General features: G+C 33.9%; 3 protein-coding genes across 5 annotated transcripts; 1 reads left to right on the forward strand and 2 right to left on the reverse strand.

Annotated features, from left to right (window-relative positions):
• LOC114380936 (flavonoid 3-O-glucosyltransferase-like) lies at positions 1 to 2776 on the forward strand. The gene is made up of 2 exons (XM_028340070.1): positions 1 to 876; positions 1603 to 2776. The coding sequence occupies exons 1-2, from the start codon at positions 381 to 383 to the stop codon at positions 2574 to 2576; spliced, it is 1470 nt and encodes a 489-aa protein (XP_028195871.1). The 5' UTR covers positions 1 to 380; the 3' UTR covers positions 2577 to 2776.
• Positions 2777 to 6432: 3656 nt separating this feature from the next.
• On the reverse strand, positions 6433 to 8258 carry LOC114381460 (transcription factor MYB36-like). Its single transcript, XM_028340722.1, has 3 exons — positions 8002 to 8258; positions 7705 to 7834; positions 6433 to 7509 (listed from the first exon to the last, which is right to left on the reverse strand). Exons 1-3 carry the CDS (start codon positions 8135 to 8137, stop codon positions 6687 to 6689), a joined length of 1089 nt encoding a protein of 362 aa, XP_028196523.1. The 5' UTR covers positions 8138 to 8258; the 3' UTR covers positions 6433 to 6686.
• Positions 8259 to 14889: 6631 nt separating this feature from the next.
• LOC114381175 lies at positions 14890 to 21553 on the reverse strand. Of its 3 annotated transcripts, none has more exons than XM_028340365.1 (9): positions 18495 to 21553; positions 18269 to 18373; positions 17998 to 18150; positions 17359 to 17522; positions 17071 to 17218; positions 16853 to 16975; positions 16669 to 16756; positions 15427 to 15912; positions 14890 to 15328 (listed from the first exon to the last, which is right to left on the reverse strand). In XM_028340365.1, the coding sequence occupies exons 1-8, from the start codon at positions 20877 to 20879 to the stop codon at positions 15746 to 15748; spliced, it is 3333 nt and encodes a 1110-aa protein (XP_028196166.1). In that variant the 5' UTR covers positions 20880 to 21553; the 3' UTR covers positions 14890 to 15328; positions 15427 to 15745. The 3 variants fall into 3 exon arrangements, with proteins under 3 accessions (XP_028196166.1, XP_028196164.1, XP_028196165.1); XM_028340363.1 differs by having other exon boundaries at positions 14890 to 15344; XM_028340364.1 differs by having other exon boundaries at positions 14890 to 15353.
• Between the last annotated feature and the right edge of the window lie 2634 nt (positions 21554 to 24187).

Raw genomic sequence — 24187 nt, forward strand, 5'->3', positions numbered from 1 at the left:
TCAATATGTTAACCATTCCAAATAACTAGCAGAAAAGTAGAACCACCGTTCGTCTACCTCGTTGTTAACAGGTAGTCTCCGCAAGAGCACATAAGAATTAGGTTGGACTTTGGAGGTTATTTAACGGCCTTGCCTCAATACTCTCTTTCATCAAACACTTAAACATCATCATGCATATGATATGCTATTGGCTCATAAACAGTTAAGTTAGTTACCACTTTCCAACAAAACACATGCATGTTTGTTTCCCTATGTTCTCTATAATGGCCTATTATAAACCATGTACCATAAAATTGTCAAAGGCAGGAGAAGAAGGCAACAATAGCAATATTTTGTATAAGCGAAGAAGTGCATAGTTTGTAACCCTAACCCTAGCCACCATGACTGTCTGCCCTACCGACGACCGTCATGTGGCCGTGTTGGCGTTTCCCTATGGCACACACGCAGCTCCACTCCTCAACCTCGTGCGAAGAGTCGCAGCAGAGGCTCCCCAAGTCACGTTCTCGTTCTTCAGCACCAAGAGGTCCAATGCCTCCGTCTTCGCTGGCCTCAACGAGGAGCAACTTTTCAACATAAAGCCCTATGAGGTGGATGATGGGTTGCCAGAGAATTATGTTCCTTCAAAGAACCCCAAAGACGCCGTCGAGTTCTTCGTCAAGTCCATGCCAATGAACTATATGACCTCCATGGATGAAGCCGTGGCGAAGACAGGGAGGCACATCACTTGCTTGGTCTCTGATGCGTTTTTTTGGTTCTGTGCTGACTTGGCTGACGAAATGCATGCAAAGTGGGTTCCTCTGTGGACCGCAGGGCCTCATCCTCTCCTTGCGCATATTTCCTCCAAGCATATCAGGGAAAAGTTGGGCCCCGAAGGAGGTATGCATATATATATATATAACATTTTCCCGCTCATTTCTTCACATCAATGATTAAAAAACTTGATGCAATTTTTTTTTATAAACTCAATGCCATAGTTTAATCCATGATTCTAAAGTGTGGTCATGACCACAATTGCAGTCGTAACATAATTGTTTTTTTTCAAGTCATCACTATAACATCCCAACAACAGTTATGGTTACATTAATCGCATTTGTTCGTAATTTCTTACCATGTCGACAATCTGACCATAACAACAATTTAGGACTATGCTTTAATTAAAATTAGAATTTGATGATGTTAATGTTAAATATTAACATAAACTATAAAGGCAAATCTCTAGTTAGAAAATAACGCTTACATATCTACAAATTAGAAAACAAAGGCTGAGTTGATTATTTTCTCTTTAGATTTCTAAGCTTGACTAGATATATGTGTAATGCTTATCGAGGCTATATATAAAAAAAAAGAGTTATCTAACTTAGGCTAAGTAAAAATAATGTTAAACAATTTCATAAGAGATGATTGACCCAGTTTTCTTGTATTCTTTAAGATGGTTGGTTACACGTATTAATCACACCAATAATATATATAATGAATTTGTTTAACTCTATTTTTATTATTTGAGGTAAGTTATACAATCACTTAAAATAAATTTAAGCTAAATAATATTCAATTTATTTAGGAGTTAATAAGAATAATATATTTGTCATGTATGTTTTGCAGTCCGGGAAAACAAAGAAATCGATTTTCTTACTGGTTTCTCTGGGCTAAAGGCTTCTGATTTGCCTGGAGGATTAACCGAAGAGCCAGAAGACCCTATTTCAATGATGTTAGAAAAAATGGGAGAAGCATTGCCGCGAGCAACCGCAGTTGCCATAAACTCCTTCGCTACAGTGCACCTTCCTATTGCACACGAGCTAGAATCCAGGTTCCACAAGCTACTGAACGTTGGTCCATTCATTTTGACAACGCCACAAACTGTTCCTCCAGATGAGGAGGGGTGCTTACCGTGGCTGAACAAGCAAGAGGATAGGTCAGTAGTGTACCTTAGCTTTGGAAGTTCAATAATGCCACCACCCCATGAGTTGGCTGCAATTGCAGAAGCCCTAGAAGAAGGTAAATATCCGTTTATTTGGGCTTTTAGAGGCAATCCTGAGAAGGAATTGCCACAAGGGTTCTTGGAAAGGACAAATACACAAGGGAAGGTTGTTGGGTGGGCCCCACAAATGCTAATCCTAAGACATTCAGCGGTTGGTGTGTGCATGACACATGGTGGGTGGAACTCAGTGCTGGATTGCATAGTTGGTGGTGTGCCTATGATTAGTAGGCCATTTTTCGGAGACCAGATGTTGAACACTGCAACGATGGAACATGTGTGGGAGATTGGGGTGGGACTTGAAAATGGGATTTTCACTAAGGAAGAAACTCTGAGAGCTTTGGAATTGATCATGTCAAGTGAGAAAGGGAAGATGATGCGGCAAAAGATGGATGAACTCAAGGATTTTGCAATGGCAGCAGCGGGACATGAAGGTGACTCTACGAAGAATTTCTGTACTTTTTCAGAGATTGTCACAGGTTCAACTTATGAGCAACTACACGTGCAACAACATGGTTTTCGAGGTATCCGCAACAAAATCGCAGGCGCATTTGCTGCCGCGCATTCCAGATTTACTCGTCGCAATAATCCAAAGCATTAAGGTTTTAGAAGCTTTTTGCAGGCACAAACAATTGCAAGGTTGAAACAATTAAGAATATCAGTTTCGAACCTTGGATTTTGTTCTCTAAACGGTAGCTTAATGAATGCACACTTACTTGGTTTTGGTAGTATATATTTGAAGGGCTCCTGATTGTATTCCTAAACTTGCAAATCAACAAAATAATAATGAACTTCGATTTTCTCCACACTTTGAAATCTTACAATATTAGTTGTTTATATATGATGTATACAAATTTGAAATTAGAAAATCTAGAATGATTCTTAAATTTTCCATGTAAAGTAAAAGAAAAAAACTTATTTAGTGGATGCTGAAAAAAAATATCAGTAGTGAATTTTAATTAAGTTCTTAGAAGTAAGTAAAAAAAATTAAGTTCTTAGAAGTAAATCTAAACTTGTCTATATTATACTTATAGATACCTCTATTAACTTGACATTTGCAATATATCAAGCAAGTTTGAGTTCTCTCTTAGATATCCCTTCTTCTCCTCTAACAAAGTAGTATCTAGAGCTTAGTTTGATATAGAGAATTGAGAGAAACATTAAGAGCTTGACATATCAATAAGAAAAGTTGTGTAAAAAATGAAAAGGGTGCCTTATCAACATGCCCTTGCTCTCATCCATCAATGTTTGGATGATTCCATGTTCTAAAAATAAGCCTCTGGAATTACTTCAAAACTAAGAAGTTTGGGAGATTTTAGAGACATCCCTCGATCCAAGGCATTAATTGCCAAAGTAAAGAAGACAAGACTTCAATATCACTAAGGGCCAATCATTTTAAAGCTTTGAAGATGAAGAGATCTAGAATCAATTTCAAATATCGCTCAAGAGTAAAGACGGTATAAATATGGAGATAAAATATAAGATGTTTGTGTGATGGAGAAGATTCTTCATTCCTTAATTTTTCCTTAACTTTGATCTTTGATTATGTAGCATGTTTCGTTGAATAAAAAAGAAATTAACTCCAAATACCATTAAAGAATTGACTTCATATGGTGTTTCAATCATGTGTTAATGTTACAAGTTAATATTTTTTAGGTATAATATATTTATTAATATCATGCCAACATATGTTAGACAGACACATCATCTATCATGTTAATATGTTAGTATTCATTAAAAAATTAATAACATATTACTAAATTTTAAAAATATAAAAGATTAAGTGTACGATAAAAAAAAATTAAGAATCCATTACACAATCATAAAATTATAAGAAGCAACATTAGATTTAAGGCTTTTAAAAGTCAAATATTTTAAAGAACTCGTCTTGTAATGGGCCATCTCTATCCCATTATTTTGTTCTGTTGTCCTAGAGTTAATTAGCGCCATGTTCCTCTCGTCTTGGGCCTGTTGTGGCTATATGTATTAACAAAGACACAGTTGAAGTTCCTACTGCTGAGAAAGATTCCCCCAGTCGCTTTTTTTATATGTCATGAACCAAAGGGAAAACTGAATGTGTTATTGGATGAAGGAAATGGCACACTTGGAGTATGATTTTAAAATAATAATAATCCTCCTAATTAAAACCTATAGACCTAGCAATCCTCAAAGCATGTAAAATGCCCCAACTCCCAAGAGATTGCGGGTTTCTACACCAAGAACAGTAGAAATAAGAAAAAGGATTGTTTCTCATAGCTTATATATTCAATGATACGTAAGAAATTGCATTAAAATTTTGTCATTTTACTTTTCACTGTTTTTCCCAGATATTGGTTAATAAAAAAAGTTAAGTCCAATTGGAAAATCAATCATATTAATAGAAGTATAAATTTGTTAAAATTAGCTTTTGATACATTTTCTATATATAAAAAAAAACCTACAACCATATCTTTTTAAAACAAATGACGTAATTAAAATTATTTTATCAAAATAAATTGACATTATTAGGTTGAGTTTAAAAAAAATAAATGGTCCCATTACTCTAATTATCTAATTAATATCTTTAAATCTTGACATATTCTTAAGGCTATACTCTATTATGCAATATTTTATGTGGATCTTACAAATTATCTAGCTTATTTTTTCTGTGTCTTCCACAGATATTAAATTCGTATTTTATAATTTATAGGGGAAATTTTTATATTATTTAAATTTTTAATATATTTTATTTAGCATAAATTTTAATAAATATATATTAACAGATATGTCAATGAATATTTAAATATATTTTATATATACATTTGTAATGAATTTGAAAAAATTTAAATTATAATATATAATATTCAGTAAATATGTATAATAAATTAATGTTGATTTAAATTGTTTTATTGGACAATTAATTAAAATTTTACATGTGTATGTTTCATAATAGAAAATAAACTTGTGTGAATTGATTTAAATTTCACTTGTGCAAATTTAAAAAACACCAAAAATGACTTTTTGTTAGTGTGTTTAAGTAAAATTTATTTTTAATGACAATTGTTATATTTTAAAATATACCTATAGGATATTTTTCACATTTGTCTTTTATCAACAAAAAATATAGTATATCAGTTTATACTATTCTTATGTATTATTATAATTTATTTAAGATTTTATAATTGATTCTCTTTGAAATAAAATAAATATAAAACATGTATTAATTGAATTATTTTAAGAGAACAAATATAAAAATGTCACATGACATCCCTCTATAAAATAAAATTTTCTTTATTTTTTTTTATATATATAATAGATATAGATTTAGTGAAATAGTGATGTATAAATAATAGTGTTCACTATTCTTTGCCACGAATGGGTATTTGTAAAACTATAACTGTAATTTTAATTATAAATGTATTATTACTTTCTCCACAAAATAAAGTTATATTTTACCAAATAAAAATACGAATAAAATCATACTATAAACTAGGAGTATTTAATAAATGACTTTGTAAAAAGCTTGTTAATAGAATGAAATATTTATGTGCCCCAAAAAACTAAAACAGTGTGTTTTTTATTTAATATAATGTAATTTGTTTCCTTTCACACGGGCAAAAAGATCTTCAAACTTATTCCCCAAAGCTCCAAGAGTAGAGCAAAATAACAAAAATGACCATGGGTTTCATAGAAACACGTAACAAAACCACATTCTTCTCCCAAAGGTACAATTAAAATATTTCAACATTTTTATAAGCAGAATGAGCGACATATTCTTGGTCGAAGAAGATATACATAGTACCCAGTAGACTTGCAATTTACATTCACGTTCTGTTTGTTGACAGAGAAAATAGCATTATGCATGCATAGAAAAAGAAGAAGAAAAATCTCAAAATGTGCATAACGAAGTTTCAATACTTCTATTGTCACGAAAACAAAACCGAGCCATAACTATCTATATAGCCATGCCATACATAGTTATGAACAAATTGTAACTAGCTAGGAAGTTCGTAGGAATCTTTATTTAAAACCTAACTTGACATTTCTGGTGAAAGAGCTAATTGTATCTTTGATATTTCTGTGAGAATGCACATTAGGTAATAATGTTAATCTAATTATACAAAACAAACAGAAGCACATGATCAACTTTAGGTCCACAATCTTATCATGAACTGATTAATTGCTTCTTTTTGTTACTACTACCCACCCATACAGCTCAGAAAAGCCAGCTTTTATTCTCCCTACCAACCCTAACCTTTGATACATATAAAGATTACCAGCATAACACAGCAAGAGGATGAAATTCTTGTTATAAATTCATATATTTATGAGTAAATCTCGCAGAATCGCTGGAATATATATAGCTTGGATCAAATGCAATTTTTGGGGACCACATCATGGATAAGTTTCCCAAATCCCAGTAATTTAATTGTATATTTGAGATTCTCTTGAACTATGTATGTGTATTAGAATCTCAGTTGGCAAATAAAGAAATGGAACATTATTTAAAGCTTGAGGAATATACATATCGAGTGCTAATATGTGGTTGTTCAGAACAAACTATATAGTAGTTTCTACTACATTAATTACTCAGACATTGATTTACATTATTATATATCCATGACGTTCTTTACAAGAACTGTTACTACTCATTCTTCCTCTTTCCACATCTTATGACTAATACAACAGATATGCATAATTAACCAGATCGGAAGTTAAATCCTTGTGATCACTACAGACTGTAACCCAGTTCATAATCTTGGAACATCCCTTGTGGTAGAAGAGCTGGAGTAGCAGATGAATCCCAGGAATTTGAGGATACTGATTTGGTATCAGAATCATTGGACCACCAAATCAAGCTGTCCTTTGAGCTATTCATCTCTCTGAAACAATCAAATCCAGCCATATCATGATCTTCGTGTGGCACATAGCCCATTATTCTGTTGTTGAGAATGTCATCTAGTTCAGTCTGCAGTGCACCAAGTTGCTGAAATCCCACACTATTAGTCTGCTCATGAATAGCCTCAGATCTTGGTGCAAGGCTTGAGTGCATTGGATTCTTACTACTCCCAGAAGCAACAAAGGGAACTCCACCGTTACTCAAAGGGATATTCTCCAAAAGATGAACCTGAGGGTTATTGATCTTTGCACCATCATGTTGAGGCTTGCAGAACTCATCTTTTTGTCCTTGTTCGACATGTGGGGAATTAGGCAAAGCATTTTGCATCACAGGGCTAGAGCCATCATTCAAAGACTGCAGGCTCTGGATCATCTTTTCTTGGAAAGGATGCAACTTGGGCCACAGCGCAGGGTTGTTGTAGAAAGAGAAAGGGTTTTGAAGGCTTTGAAGTTGCATGTGCAGTTGGAGTCTTTCAAGAGCTGAAGAGCTTAGGGCATTTGAATAAGAATTCTCCTCTATTCCATTGTTTGTGTCTTTTGCGCTTAAGTTAGATTGTTTGCGCCTCCCGAGCAGTTTCTTCTTCAATCTAGTGTTCCAATAGTTCTTGATGTCGTTATCTGTCCTTCCAGGTAACTGAGCAGCAATTATGGACCACCTATACACATAGATTATATATGTTGGAACATGTTTAGTTAATTTCTAAGAATATTAATTAACCAATGAAGAAGAAGAAAACATGTGGAGCTAGCTAGAGAGATTCTAGTGACAAAACAAAAAGGACAAACAATTATGTTCAAAAACTACAGCACAGGCTCGTAGATAGAGATGGGGGGTTTTGAGAGAGAAGGACCTGCTTCCAATGCTAATGTACAGGCTGCAGATGATGTTGTCTTCTTCTTCAGTAAATCCACCATGTTTGATATTAGGCCTCAAGTAATTTAACCACCTAAGTCTGCAACTCTTTCCACATCTCTTGAGCCCTGCGAATTATTTGTATCCATCAATAAGGTTTGAATTAATCGATGATTATTATACTAACCAAAGTTCACCTTTCCAAAGCCAAACTAAATAGTATTACTCTTGGACTCAATAAATATATGCTCTTTAAGAGGAATATTAAAAAAATATATAAGAGAGATGAGTTTACCAATTTTCTGAGGAAGAGCAATCCAATTGCCACCAGTTCCATTCTTTTCAATGTAGGCTTTGAGTGCAGCATCCTCTTCAGGAGACCATGGTCCTTTCTTCACGTTGGCCTTGTCACAGCATGGAGCTCTACCCATGTTCTTGTGTTGTTGTCTCTCTCTGATTAGATTTCTCTTTCTGTTTTTTTTGTTGAAGCAAATACCAACTTTGCTAGCTAGGATTGTTGGGAAACTACGGCGAAGGAAGGGTATGATTTATAGGTAGGGAAGTATGGCTGATGTGATTCTTAAAAGGACAAAAAGTCTTACACACCTCACCCCCTCCATTCCCTCACTAGCTATTTTCAACTCCATTTTTTTTCTTCTAGGGTTTACTCATCTCTTTCTCTGTCTTCCTTTTTGGATTAGTTCGGTCACCCGCGTTTAATTATGCATGCAACAGGACAAACGTAACATAAAATTTCTCTTCTTTTACATAAAAAAATTGCACTGCTTTTTCATAGGTCCATTAGTTTAATACTTGAATCCAATGCTACATGTATTTGATCAATAGAAGGCTCCATCTTCTTAGTTTGTCGGCATTATCCTTGAAAATGTTCCATTGTCAAGCCATCCCAACATATGTTATTATATTGATGGGAAATGTACTGCTAGCTTCCATAGGTAATTAATATTCTTAAAATAAAATTACCCTTTTGTGTAATTAATTAACTGAGGAATTCTCGTGGAAGATGTGCGAAGGACATCACACAAATTGCTTTGATTCAGTCAATAACGTGATCATATAATAAAAAGGAAATACATTTCCGAAGAAAAAAAATGAGTCTTCTGATTTATAATTTTAGTAGCTAGCAAGTATGGAAATTAAGAATATGAAAATGTTGCACTATATGGTATCAAAATTCAAAAGGGCAAAAAAATAAAACGGAAACTAAAGTTGCAACGTTCTTATTTTTCATTTTGGGCGAACAATGACGTCGCAGTTGCATTTAGTCAAAAACAAAATGTTGCATTGCTCATGTGACCAGCTGAGGACGTATACTTCGGACTTTTTACCCTTTCCCTTTCTTCTCATCAGTGTTGGAATATTTTCCTTTGTAAGTCAGCCGTGAATTTCAGATATCCCATGTGATGGTTGCCTTAAAATTGAAATTGAAATACTATTGCGACAAATTTAGTGATACCGAGGGAAAGGTTCTCTGAATATTTAAGCCCTACATAAATAGTTAGTGATATATTTATTTCTCAAGGTTTCAATATTATAAGCATTATAAAATGTTAAAGAATTGAAATTTTAGAGACCAATATATTCATGTTGACGAGCTGATGATGAAAGTTAGAAAAACTATAGTCAATGCCTTGACAATGTAACCATCGTTTGCTTTCACCACAAAATCATAACCAACTGATTCTTATTTGAAACCTTGCACCAATAAAAACTGCCATCTTTTCCATCACGACAAGATATTTCTAATACGAAAGGTCATGTCATGTTATTATTTGGCTCTCAAGTGTTAGCTTGAATTCTTGACATGATATATCAATTAGATGTTGGGGAAATTCGAGAGGTACACCTGTGGATCAGGAACCACTGCATAAGGAGACCTGACATCACATCCTAATCCCAAAATCTTAAGGCTCACGTTTATGAGACTTCTCCTCACTTATATGGTACTCAATCTTTTCACTTCTATCCGATGTGAGATTTCACCTCACACTTGTGACTTGCTTGCGATACTTGTATACTCGTCTGAGCCGGAACCTTGTCGAACCATCAGCTCTGATACTAATTGTTGGGGAGCTTCGAGGGGTACACCCGTTAACCACGAGCCATCACATAAGGAGACCTGACACCACACCCTAACCCAAAATCTCGGCTCAGGTTTATGGGTCTTTTCTTCACTTAGCTCAACCTTTTCACTTCTATGTGGGACTTCACCTCACACTTGTAACCCAACATTAGAGACCTAAAATTATTCTTTAACATTAATTTACAAAGTAAGAAGAATATTTATAAATTATCAAGTGGTTTAGAGAGTTCGAATGTTGCTTTATTTAGGTATATATAAAAGACAAGATCAACTGACATTAAGTTTCAAATCATTATTATATCTACAAATTTAATCAACTTTTTTTTTGCAAATTACAAACTTAATCAATTCAACTATTCATATTATCTTTTAACCCACTAGTGATTGGCTTAGTAATGAAGTTGGAGTAGATGCATATAAAAAAATTGATCTTATCTTTTTTATTTTATATATATATATATATATATATATATATATATATATATATATATATCAAACTTTATATAATTTGGACATCCTTGATAGAGATTTGGTTAATTATATTTTAAAATAATATATTAATTGTTAAAATAAAGCAAAGTACTAGTTAGTACACATATATATGAGGAGCCTTAGTAATATATTAGCTAATATACTTTTTATAATATCTTTTATAAATAATTAAAATTTATTTAAAATTATAAAATCAAGAGTGGGGTTCATTAAATAAAAAAGTAAAAACTAATTTTTATAATTTTTGTTAAATTTTTTGTCAATATGTTGCTCATATTCTATTTCTTTTAAAAGTATAAATTCTTATTGATATATCCAAGTTACAGAAGATCAAGATACATCATAGCTCTCCAAAGAAAGGCTCTCCTTTACCAGCCTTGGAGCTCGGGATTGATTGTGCAATAATGTAGCTATGAGATTATAAAAGTAGAAAATGAAAAAGTCAAACATTTGTTAAATTAATTGATATCTTATTTTTAGTCCTTTTTTATTTTTGGTTCGGAATTAGTTGGGTTATCATCAACAAACAAAATCCCATTTCAATTTATTTGGTATATTATTTTACATTTCTTCTTTGTTCCTGTTTGACAAGTTGGGTAGGACGTTAAAGACAAAAGGAAACTGTATCAAAATAAGAAAAGAAGTAAAACCAAACAGAAAGGTCTTTGCAATTCAATATTTTTCAGAAGAAGCACCACTCATTGACCTTGGTTTCCTAATTTAATACTTCATCTAGTGGTTTTTTTTAATCAATAAGCAGGAAAATAAAGGTCTGGAACCGCACTCACTTAGAAATATAACAAGGAGAAACCATCAAATTCAAAAAAGCACTTAGCTCCTAAATTTATAAACATTAATATCTTTATCATCGAATAGTCTCGGATCTTTGGGACGAAGAAAACATGCTTCTGCTTGTCTTGCTCCTTAACTAAGAATCTTTAAATTGACGCTGTATTTCTTTTTTTTTTCTGTTCTTCAAGAAAAAAAAAAGGAGAAGCGAAATGGGGGGAAAAGAACAGTGCATTTCATCATCGAGAAGACCAATCTAGCGTTGTTAATTAATACAGTTCTGATCAGAGGATAAACATGGAAGACGAACCGAAAAATATCTTGGTAATTATTGGTTCTGCCTTAATTTATTAATACACACGTTAAGGATCAATTCTTGAATTATACAGTACTAGTGTACTACATTATTTATGTAAGCTTTTTTTTTTTGCATTCCTGAAAGGTACTCCTTAAATTTTATTTTATTTTTTTACTGAAAAATGGATCCTTAAATTTTATTATTCTTTGGTTAAATTGAATTTATAAACAAATTATGAAAATTTTCAATCTCTTTGATGATATTTTCACAATTAAACCTGATCTACTCTGAATTTTATTTTGTATGTAATAAATATTGGATATATATATATATATATATATATATATATATATATATAGATAGATAGATAGATAGATAGATAGATGCAAGTCGATCGTTTCATACTCTTTAAAGTTTATACTAGTTTCTAGCCAGTGTAAAAACAATCTGGTTTCACAATTTAATTAGTTTGATTTGCAACTCAACAACATATATATGTTAGATTACATTTTCAAGCTAAAAGTTAGCATTTCAGGAAAAACAATGGGTATACAGAAAATCATGGTTAAAAAAGGCCAATGTTAAGGGTCATAGTTAAATAATTTAAAGTGAAAAAATTATTAAAAAAAAATATATATCAACGAGCTCATAGTTCATACGGTCCAAAGTATCTTTACTGTGGTGTCCTTAATGCTAGAGTTTCTATCTTTTTTACCCAGTTCGATTTGTTCCTTAAATTCACAACATCTCTCTCTCTCTCTCGCTCACGTTAGGAATGTTCTCTTGAGAAGAAACGAGGTAAGGTAATGTAGGGAATTGGGGATTGAAAACTCACAACACAACCTTAATTTTTTGTGATCAGAAGAAATACCAGCTAAGCTATATTTCTCAACACGTTTTAAGAGCACTTTTATTCCAAATTAATTACCTGGTTTTGCTTTTGGTACATGATTAGCTTTTATATATGCTGATCCAGGGAAATATAACTTTGCTATCATGACACCTGTGATTCACTTTGTTTAATTTATTCTCTTAATTAGTAGAGTTAAGATAAGCATCAGAACGAAAAAAGTCATTCTAATTGTATAAAAATAACTAGGGATTCGCAGAAAGATCACACTTTGTATATGTCGTCACTAGGGTTGACAAAGATGCTAGTAGACTTGGACGCCAAATATTTGTTTATGCCAACAGAGTTCAGTATCAATTCTTCTTTAAAATGACACTAATCACTAATTGCAGGAGTCTACGTATACGTGTGATCGTACTAATAAATAATTAAATAATAATCAAACTGTGATTATCCATGCTTCATGCACTTTTTGTAAAATATTTACTAACACGCATTATAAACAGACCTGGTTACGTTACTTAGTTCAAATTGATCTCTAATCGATCCCTTTAATTTCTCCAGTCACACCCAAAAAATTTCAAATTGTTTCAACAATACTGGCATATATAACAAACCCATATATATTTGATACCTGGATCACATAATCTAAACTTTTCAGTGATATGGACTCTTAAAAGTAAAAGCCTTAATTACTAAATGCAGAATATTACAACTTCAAAGTTTTTTAGTTTTTCTTTTTTTTGAAAGGATTCAAAGTTTTAGAGTTAAATCTCATTATAATCGAAGTGGAGTTTATATTATATTAAAAGAAGGAGATAAGCTACTCCCCTTTAGAAACCAAGTCTTAAATTTTGTATTAATTAAAAATGAAAATAATTGCATCACTGTATGCAATCGAGTAATGCTACACAAAACAAAAATTAATTTACTAAAATTTACTGAGTAGGTAATATTCGACAAGTTAAAGTGGTCAAAACTACTTCAGATCTACGAGTCAACAGCAATCTCAATTATTCACTATGACAAAGATTTTAAATGGGGAACGGGGCTTGTTATATGATATTGTCTTATCCGTTTCATATTCATATATTAAATTGTTGTAACTAACTAAAATGATAGGCATTTTTTGATGCTTAAAATGATAGCCATTTAACTAAATTTCTTTCATTGTAAAATGTAAATTGTTACGTGAATGCTTTTGGTGGTGATTCATCGTGTAGAATATAGACAAGTGTAAGAAGTCAGCCTACTTTGACTTTTATACAGAAGTCTACTCCGCGTGTTAGGTACTTAATAGCAGTACGTACTAATAAAGGGCCCAATGGAGTAGATGTTGATTGTGTCACGGAATTTGACCTTGTGGATTTTCTTCACATTGAGAGTTGGTGATGCTACAGCATCTTACTTAAAACTTGATTATATATAATCATGGGCAAAGTCATTATAATCCTCTAATCGAAAACCAATGCAACGATATTTACTTTAGATATATGTTGTATAGGCACAGAAAATTAATGGAGTCAACGATGTTCAATTTGTGATTTTGTCATTTAACGTGAAGCTTTGTTAAGTGATTCATTTGTCTTGCCAAAAAAAATATCTAAACAACGTTTTTTCATGTTGTTCGTCACTGAGGAGTTATGAACATGCCCACGAGTTCTAACTAAGTAACTATCTTATTCTTGAATAAGAAATGTTTGTCCATTGCCTTGATGAAGCATAGAGGAAGAAAAAAAAATCTAAATACTGTTTTAAGCGATGAAACAACACCAAAAGAAGAAAAAAAAGACATGGAAATTGAGATGAAAAAATAATTTAGAAAACTAAATTAAACGAAAAAAAAGGCATTGATAAAAAAATTAAGAATTAAATTAAATAAAAAAAAATTAAAATTCCAAAAATCTTGATTAAATTTAAAGAATAAAAATTATAAATATTTTTATTTTAAAAAAATATCAAATTTATTTTACTGTTATTTACTCACTATTTTATATAATGAAAATTTAAAAAATAGATAATATCTTTAATATTCTATAAATATTTACAAAAATCTCACAATAAATAAACATAATTTAAAATAAACTTGAATTTGATGGTACATACGTTACCATTGTAAGTAGTAATGTTCTTGTATTTCTCCTTTCAAACATTTGTCTTTTTTTAGTATTTATTTTATTGTCTTGCTAAAATATGTGTCTTTAAAATTATCAAGTACTCGATTATTTTGTTGACCGGTGGTACAAGGACATTAGGTCCTTCCACCTTCTAATAAGGAAGATGACCATCATTCATTGTAGATTATGAGTCATCTCTCATACATCTATCTACAGTTGGGAGGCCCTGTTTCTACCTTGTGTTGAGTGATAATGTTGCACCTGACTAAATGATGGCCATGCTCGGGTTTAGCTTCAACCAAGCACATTTTGAGATTAAACAAGGGTATGTTTGTCCTACACGTATATGTATCTCTCTTATGAATTGAATGACAAACAAACTTTCATAGTACTTATTTATATTCGTTTTTTGTAGGCTATATATTTAAGAATTTTGTGAAGAACTTGAGGTGATGCTTGGACCTCCACACAATGCATATTAACAATTTAAAAAAAAACAATTAGTGCAATGGGGTGGGGGGGAAGAAATGGACTGTAAATAGGAAGCCCTTTTTAGAGAACAATATATTGTCTTCCAAGAAATCAGTACACAATTAATTTTCATAGGAGAGACCAACGTATACAATAAACTAACCCCTACGCCTCAAGTTGTATGGAAAAATTACCTTTATTTATACAGCTTCGAGAGCTTAAACACATCTTTAAGTATGCACATTCATCATGCCATTTAGAATATGGTCTATCTCCTTTCAAAAAAAAAAAAGAATATGGTATATCAATATGATAAAGCAATTCAAACAAAATATCGATGATAAATTGAATTTGTTCCATCAAAATGGGAAGCACAATTCATCATTATCCTTCCCATGTGAAAGCACAGGAGGCATGTCGTTGGTTGATTTTATGTACACATCTCTCCAGAAGGCACGGTTCATTTGTGATGGTAAAGCCACAGCTATAGTTGTCATCACCCTGATCACGTGTAAAACTGCAAAAACTAAGTAGAGAACTAATAAAATTACACATTATCTGAAGAAAATAATTTTCTGGCCAGTAACAAAATAACTCACAGAGTGATATATGTAGCTTTCTTCAGAACACCAAGCTGCTTCTGGGAGAGAATCCATGCTATAGTGCAAGTAACTGCACCAAGGAAAATACCATTAAAGGCAACATTACAAAAAACATTTTTAGACTAAACCAAGGCATGATATTACGATACAAGCTTGGATAAGCTTGAACACTCCTTTAAATTATTTTTTCCCTTTTTAAAGCTAAGCTTGTTGGTGCCTTGAACTGGAAGAACCATGCTTCACCTTATTTCCCTTTTACCAATTCTAGGCTACATACAACGTGAGAAGGTCAATTAACTTATTCAAGATCAATTGACTATTTCAAATTCATTGAAGCAGCCATACTCCTCAGCTTCTTGGAAATTTCTGAAAATGATGGCCTTTCTACTGGATCAGAAGCCCAACAACTTTCCATTAGAGATTTCCACTCAGGATCACACCATGTTGGAATTTGAGGACGTAAAGAGTTGTTGACAATTCCTCCTGCAAACAAAGTACGACAATGGTGAATATTAATATATAGCCTGTTCTTCTGAGTACCAGAATATTCAGAACGCATTTGGAGCCACATATGCCCAAAGATCAAGACAATTCCATCTTTATGTCCATAAAAACAGCCAAAAGTTTTGATTCATTCTCCTGTCTACCCGTTACCTGCAACTTTATAGCAAAGATACTTCGGTACAAGTTATATACAACCTGTTCCCATCCCGTTCTAAGAAATTATGTTCCTTACCGACAGTGGAATGACATGACATGATATGACAGTAGTCCACCCAGGTACAATTCAAGTAAGCAATAGAGCTAAAGTAGTCAGAAACAGACCAAAATATCATCAATGGTACCTGAACTTCAACTTATACAAATAATATATTACAATGTTTTCTTCTTCTTTTTCTTATTAATTCAGAGAAAAATTACAAAAGAAAGTGAGGAAGAGAACGACTGAATAGGACTGCCAAAAACAAAATTGCAACTCATGCCAATGTTATATTGCTCGAATAAATTATATCTAGATTCACTCCTACCACAGTTGAAAAATTAACTCCAATTAAGTATTACAAATCAAATTTAAAAGCAGTCAGTTGGCGACTTCCTGAGAAAAAGGGTACCAATACTCTTACAAGCACATTTTAACATGAATATAAACAAATAGAATAATTTTGCAACATTAAATGGAAGAATAATATGTAGCAAGACAAATTGCTTTATGCATTTTGTTTGTTACTTGGTTCTCACCTATTATTGAAGCACAATGCATATCAGCATAGGGTTCATTCCCTGTGAGTAATTCCCACATGACTATACCGAATGAGTAGACATCAATCTGCAGCACAAACAAGTATAGATGCAAGGAAAGATCATCAGAAAAAAATGAAAGGAGTATTAGACATGTAAAGACAAACAGCTATCCCAAGAATACCTTCTCTGACACCATATTGCTTTTCCCACTAAGTAGCTCAGGAGCCATCCATGGCAAAGTCCCCCGTACTCCACCAGACACTAGAGTGTGCTGTTTAACCTTTGATAAACCCAAATCACCAATCTGAAAAATTACACAAATCTCATTTCAATCTCCGCTAGCAGGTTGCTTTTGGCTTTTGTCTGCATCAGTGTATGTGTATGTATTCTTATGTGTACCTTGCAGATAGGCCGTTGAGGATCTCTCATATTGACCAATAGATTCTCACATTTCAAATCAAAATGAACAATGTTTTTTCCATGCAAATACTCCATCCCAAATGCAGCATCCATGGCTATAATGAGCCTCTTACGACGATCTATTGTTCTGTTAAATTGCTCAGAATAAACAGCATAAATAATACATCACCAGTCCATGAGGGTTTTCATATGGAAGGCTGCACATTTGAGTGCCTTAAAACATATTAAATATTGATGAAATATAAGCCCATGCATGCATCAAGTTACCTATCTTTCTTATGCAAGAACTGTTTCAAAGATCCATTAATCATGAACTCTGTGACTGTTGCTAAAGAACCATCGGGGCCATCACGAACAATGCCATAAAAGGAGACAACATTTGGATGATGCAATGAACTCAACATCAACGCCTCCTTCCAGAAATCTGTGATCTGGGACAACAACCAGAATGAAATCACTAGAGTTGGGTATCTAACAAATGTTTCAAATATGCTACATTTAAGCCTTTTTATTTGTGATTTCACTCCTCTTTTCTAAATATATAATGTGGTGTGGGAAATTCAGATGTTTATTTCATCCTACACAAAATGAGTGAATTTCGATGTAGAACAATGACACTAACAACACATCTCTTAACAGGGCTATCCCATAAACCAACACATCTCTTAACAGGGCTATCCCATAAACCAACACATCCCTGAGATCAATCCCAAAAGCAATTCTGTATTATGCATTTCTAATACATTTAAAATATTTCTTGTGGAGCCAATATTCAAAGTAACTATTTTTATGGCGGTGAAGTTTTTGAGCAAGAGATTTGTGACTGAGATTAGAAAATTCTTATTCTACAAGGTATAAATCTACAGTTACTTAAACAAAAGGAAAACAATTAGACACAAATAATACCAATCTTGCTCTTTCAGATGGCCTTCCAGCAAAACAACTGGCTTTTATTCTCTTAATGGCAACGTCAGAACCTTTCCATTTCCCATGATAAACAGCTCCATAGGTTCCAGAACCAAGCTCACGGATCTCCTCCAAATCATCATTGTTAATAGTCTGAAAAATGATCAGCCTACCATCAGATCCTAGACGCATGTGGGAAAAGGAAAGCCAGAAAAGACCTTAAAACATGAAATGATGAGAACATAATGGATGAGTAAGATGGAAAGAAAACCTGCAATCCATTAGCAAATGCTTCTTCCTCAGCCCTTGTAGACTCAATTTTATTAGTATCTACATGGTCATTTTCAGAGTCCAATTCTAAATCACCATGAGCATTCTACAAGACGAATAAATACATATGGTAATATAAGGCAATGCAACAACACCTCTCCTCAATAAAAGAGAACAAATTCACTTTTAAATTTTGAAAGAAGGAAATAAAACCATTTCATCCTTACCGTTGGTTCTACTTCATTTGTTGTTTCATCTTTGGTATCTGAATTGTGATTCTGAGAATTGGCAGGCTCATCAGCTGCAGCTTTCAATTCCTCGGCATCTTCTAATGCAGCCTTTTTTACAGAAGCAATCAACTCAGGCAAGAAGCTGAATTGATCAACTAAATGTTTAGAATCTTCTGGAACAGAAGGGTCCTTATCAGCCAGTTTCTCAACATGCACGCAGTCTGCTTCAGGTTTTGACTTTAAATTATTAGACTCAACAGAGGCAGCAGCTTCACATGCATGCTCAGCAATTTTATTTTGCTCTGAAGAAGATATAGTCTGTGCGCCAGGGTTTTCAACATTGTCCTCAATTTTTATCACTATTCCTTCACCAAGCAAACTATTAGATTCAAAACTCTTTGCTTCAGTCAAATGAGTATCATCTCTTAAAACCTGTTGATTTTGAACCATATTAAAAGATGATTTTGGCAGCTGCAAGGGTTCCAAGCAGGTACCAGCATTCATGTCCTGTGGGGGATGAATGGTATCTACAATATCTGGGTGTTGATTTTCTTGACCAAGGGGCACTGGATTCAGAGCATGTGCATATGGATATTCTGGGATGGCTGTACCATCATGTCCTGTTAATTTCTGTGAGGAATCAACCCAATGATTTTGACTATCTGGTCCAATGAAAAATCCTGTACTGCCCTCTCCCCTGATTAATCCCACATTCATCATACCATTCAGCGGCTGAGGTGAAGTAGCAGCCTCATAAGATGGTCCAATATGAACAGGAACTGGAGTGTTTCTCCAGAAACCAGGTGGATGACCACGGGGCACAGCGTAATTACAATCTAATCCATAAGGAGAAGGTGAATTTCCATACTGCACATTGGACTCTTCCAGTGGAGGAATTTGGATAGGTGGTATAGAAGTCACGGTTTGGTCAGGGAACAGTTCGGGCCCCAATTCAGGTCCAGCCTGCTGGTGAACATAATTGGAAGACAAGTTATACCCATCAGTCACACTACCATGCCCAAGAGAGAAATTTGCAACAGGAACATCACACATTCTTCCAGATCCAGAGACATGTACTCTTGATTCCTCAACCCGAGCAGTTGGATGCTGCAAGCCCCATCCTCTCTCGTGATTCTGAGTATCATTATAAACAGACCTATGATCATTATTAGGTTCATTGGGATAGATTGCCGGATGTAACTTTGCATCAGCATTCACTGTGAAAGTATCCCTATTTGGTGGGGGGCATTCTGCACATGGATTAGCAGCTTGTGGAAGTCCATTACTTATATTAGAATGCTCCATATGTGGTTGACCTCTATGAAAACCCATGCGACACTGCTCACATATACTGTTCCCATCAACAACATGAGGACTATGAAGAATATTGCCTGGAAAAGCTGACTTTTCGCCATGTGCTGCTCCAGTCGGCACCCACATAACATTTTCAGAATATTGCAGTTGATTGTCATACACAGGATGATGATTTACGTGATGTCGCACATACTCTTCCGACACTCTATCAATGCACTTATCTGGTAACTCGGGAAATGGCACTCGGTACCTTGTACCAGAAGGAGAGGATGGAAAGTCATGGAGACCATGGTGCCTAGGGGAGTAATAGGCAGGATTCCAAGGAGCATCCATTTCATTATACCTCTGGCCCATAGATTTCGGGTGCTGGACCGTGAGATGATGCATATTATACGGCGACATAGATAGGTCCCCACTTCTCTGACTATGAATCCCACTTTCCACACTGATTGGACTATAGAACTGATCAGCAACCACATGAATATCCTCAACAGGACTCATCATAGGAAACTCCCCTTGTTGCAACCTCCTAAAGTCAGAACCATCGTTTAAACTATTCAATGCATCAACATACCTCCTCTCAGAATCATCCCCATCAATGAAATGCGAGGAACCATCCTGCTCAGATTGCGAAAACAGAAAAATCCTGAGCCTAGTGAATCCATCCCCTGACCCCAACTTATCATACTCCTCCATCATGTTAACCACATCATCATCATTGACAACAGAGACTAGAGCATCAAGATCCTCATCAGGCTGCTGGTACTTCAACACAGCAGCCCCATCATACAGCTCTCTCATCTTCCCCATCAACTCTTCATAGCTAATATCCCTGTGAACACTCACAATTCGTGTCTCGCCGCCTACATAACGCAGCTTCCCATCTTGGGGGCGAGGCATTATGCTCCCCAGAAAGCTGCACAAGAACTTAACACGCCGGTTATCTTCACCGGAACCGGAACCCGAACCGGTGGCCGGCGATCGAATTGGACTATCCATGATGAATCCTTGCCTATAATCAATTACACTCTCACACTGGCTCAAGCATTGAAACCCTTTATTACACATGAGCACCACTCACATCATCACATCTTACAACTCCAAAGTTTCACAACCTCTAACAGGGTAGGCCCCCACCCAATAGGTGAGTCTATGATTTCAAATTACGTTGAAGATCAGGAACAATAAATAAATCAATAAATAATAAATAAATAACAAAAGGGCCAATCACATTTCTGAGAACAACCACGAGGCGATTGCAGAAACAGAAACAAAAGAATCGAAGCGAAAGAAAGAACCCAAGGCCACCACTTGTGCAGATCCAAATTCAGAGAGAACCATCAGCGATATCTGACACGGCTAATAGCGCGATGCCCAGATGGCAAAATTCAAAATTTATCAGTGTAAAAACGACCCAATGGAAAATAATTGATTGGTTTGAACAGAGTTGATGGTTCTCTCAAAGCCACTATCTTTCGCTGTTTTTGATGTTTTGAGATTGCAGAAGAGGGTCCTGTCGTGAGATTAGGAGTGGAAAGGAAGAAAAGGAGAAGAGGATGAAGAGAGAGATTGAGAAAAAAGGAAGGAGGAATTGAAAGGGTAGAAGAAGAAGGTAGTGGTGGTGATGAGAAGAAGCGCCATGAACATGGGAATGAGGAAGAGAGTGGGGGCTGAGGTTGAAGGTTGCGATTGCATTGCAAGATGCGATGGGTGATTGCCATGTAGAGTACCACGTGGCACTCTCTCGTAACGGTATTTCTTGGCATATTATTTATCTCCCTCGCATATGCCCTTTCGTCTTACGTTCTCTTGTGCATGTGACTACCTCACCTTCTAATTTTTTCTTTTTTTCTCCTTCGTCAATTGAACTCAATTCCCCCACGCCACCCACAAATTGTGTTCAGAAAATATACGTTTTTATTTTATTTTTTCTTTAGTTAATTAATGAATTGAGAAATCGTGGAAGTAAGAGTGTGCTTAATTCAATTTGGTTTGGTTTTGGTGAAGAAATAAAATTGATTTGAATTTGGAAAAGCATTTTAATGGATTGTTTTGATTTATATCATGGAGTTGTTTTTTGCAATAATATATCATGTAGTTGGAAACTTATAAATAGTTTTAATTTTTTATTTAAAAATATGAAAAGCTTTTAAATTTATCATAAAAATACATAAGTTTATTGTAAAAAAAGTAACAATAATCTTTAAATTTAGAATTCTAATATTTCAAATCTTTGGGCATACTTATCAGTTTGGTGTAGATTGAGTTTCAGAAAATACAAATTTGAGAATCAAACCAATAGAAATTAGAAGCAATTGATTTGATTTGAATTAGACTTAATTGTCTACAAAGATAAATCAATTTAATTTGATTGATTAGGTTTTTTTTCGATCGGCAAAATATATATATATATATATATATATATATATTACACAAGTCATACAAGCATTCACTTTACAAAAGTAACAATAGTCCCCTTCCCTTTACAAAAGTTATACATACTATAAATCTCCTTCCCAGCACTCGCTACATAAAATTGCAGTGTCATTAAAGTATCATCTAAGAAACAGATATTATCAGATGAAACACTTAATTCAAGCCAATACATAAAATTCCAAATGAACCCGGCTCATTAACATCCAACTGCAACAAGTGATTCAACTTTGCATGTTATTTCCCTAGTATAGATTCATAATAGACTCACCCCTTAACACCATAGTATGATAAATTAACTCAGCAGTCAACCATATTATGTTGTCCCTATATATTCATAACAGCATCCCTCATATATGCCCCCAAAAACCATCTTCCACTCTCCATCGTCAAGCTACATTCCTCCAACTCCTTTCGTATTTTATGTTTTAGCTTCATGAGTTGGCCCAGTTTAGACATCTTACTCCTCTCCCTTAACACCTTATTAGATTGGGTTGTTCATATAGATGGGTCACTGATCTGAGTCCCTCTTTCCCCATCCACAATTCACCTTTTTTTGATTTTGTGGTTCTTTCAAGTCAGAGCCCTCTCCTATGTCTTTACCTTCTTTTTTCAATCCCACGCTCCCTATATTTGAACCACTTTTAATTTCTCCGTGCTTTTCCTTTCCCATATCCTCTTTTCCTCCTGATTGACGTTTACCAAAGTTCTCATTTGCCTCCTTTACCACTTATATGAAATGATCTGTTATTGTCCCCTTCCTCGAGACATAATAGTTTGTCGTGTCCCAGATGTATGAATAGCTGTTTGAATCCCCCCCCCCCCCCCCTCCCCCTCTATCAACGACTCTTTTTTTTCTTTTAACCCTTCGATACTTCTCTCCAAATTGTACAATGGATAATCACGGTGTTGTGCCATTGAGCATAGTACCATCTTCTCCTCCGAACTATCAAATCATGACTCACGAGGACGCAATGAAAAGATCTAGGAAAAATTATAAAATTAATCTCCCATTTTATTTTAAATTTTATCTTTTGGTAAAATTATTCACGAATTTTATTTTCGTACTTAATCAAATTACACAATGTTGGTCCCTTCCACGATGTTGGTTGTTACAAAAGAATGTTAGAATGTTAACCGACAAGTGTCACGTTCTTAATGGATGATCACATGTCATGTTATGATTGATTAATGAAATGAAATTAATGATACATTTCATTTTTTATGGAGTTGATATCCTATCACAACACAACTGACCGTCATCATCCAATAAGTAAACATCCAAGTGTGACACATGACAGTCAATCCTATGTAACAATAAACATCCAATTGTGGACTTTCGGGGATCAACATTGCATGATTTGATTAAATACAGGAACAAAATTTGTGAATTATTTTACCAGGAGATAAAATAAAGGACCAAAAATACAATTTTGTCAAAAATCTATTATGGTAAGTAGTTCTTATGCTATATCATATAATATAAACAATACGTGGAAACATTAAATCTATCTTTTTTTCTTGCCAAAATGCAATTGAAATAAAAAAAATTAAAGTCATAATTTTGTTTTATTTTTAATTCATAAAATACATAATTATAATTAAAAATAATTAAGATCATTATAATAAATATTTTTTTAATTAAACCCATCAATTAAATTATTAAATCTTATATAAATTTTAATTTTAATGTTATATAATACAGTAATCAATTTATTAAATGTTATAAAATATTTATTATAATTACAGCAATTGTAAGGTTGTCACATAGTTACATACTACATCACAACACCATATCTTTTTTTGTCAAAACCAAACTCATTAAATTCAAGAGTTTACCTAAAAGTATGAAAATTCTATAGATTCGATTCATATTCACTTCATATAAAAATAACAAAATACCTATAAATAATATACCAATTAAATATTTTAACAACATAATA

The sequence above is a fragment of the Glycine soja genome, chromosome 13, assembly GCF_004193775.1.
Source record: "Glycine soja cultivar W05 chromosome 13, ASM419377v2, whole genome shotgun sequence".
Lineage (NCBI taxonomy): Eukaryota > Viridiplantae > Streptophyta > Magnoliopsida > Fabales > Fabaceae > Glycine > Glycine soja.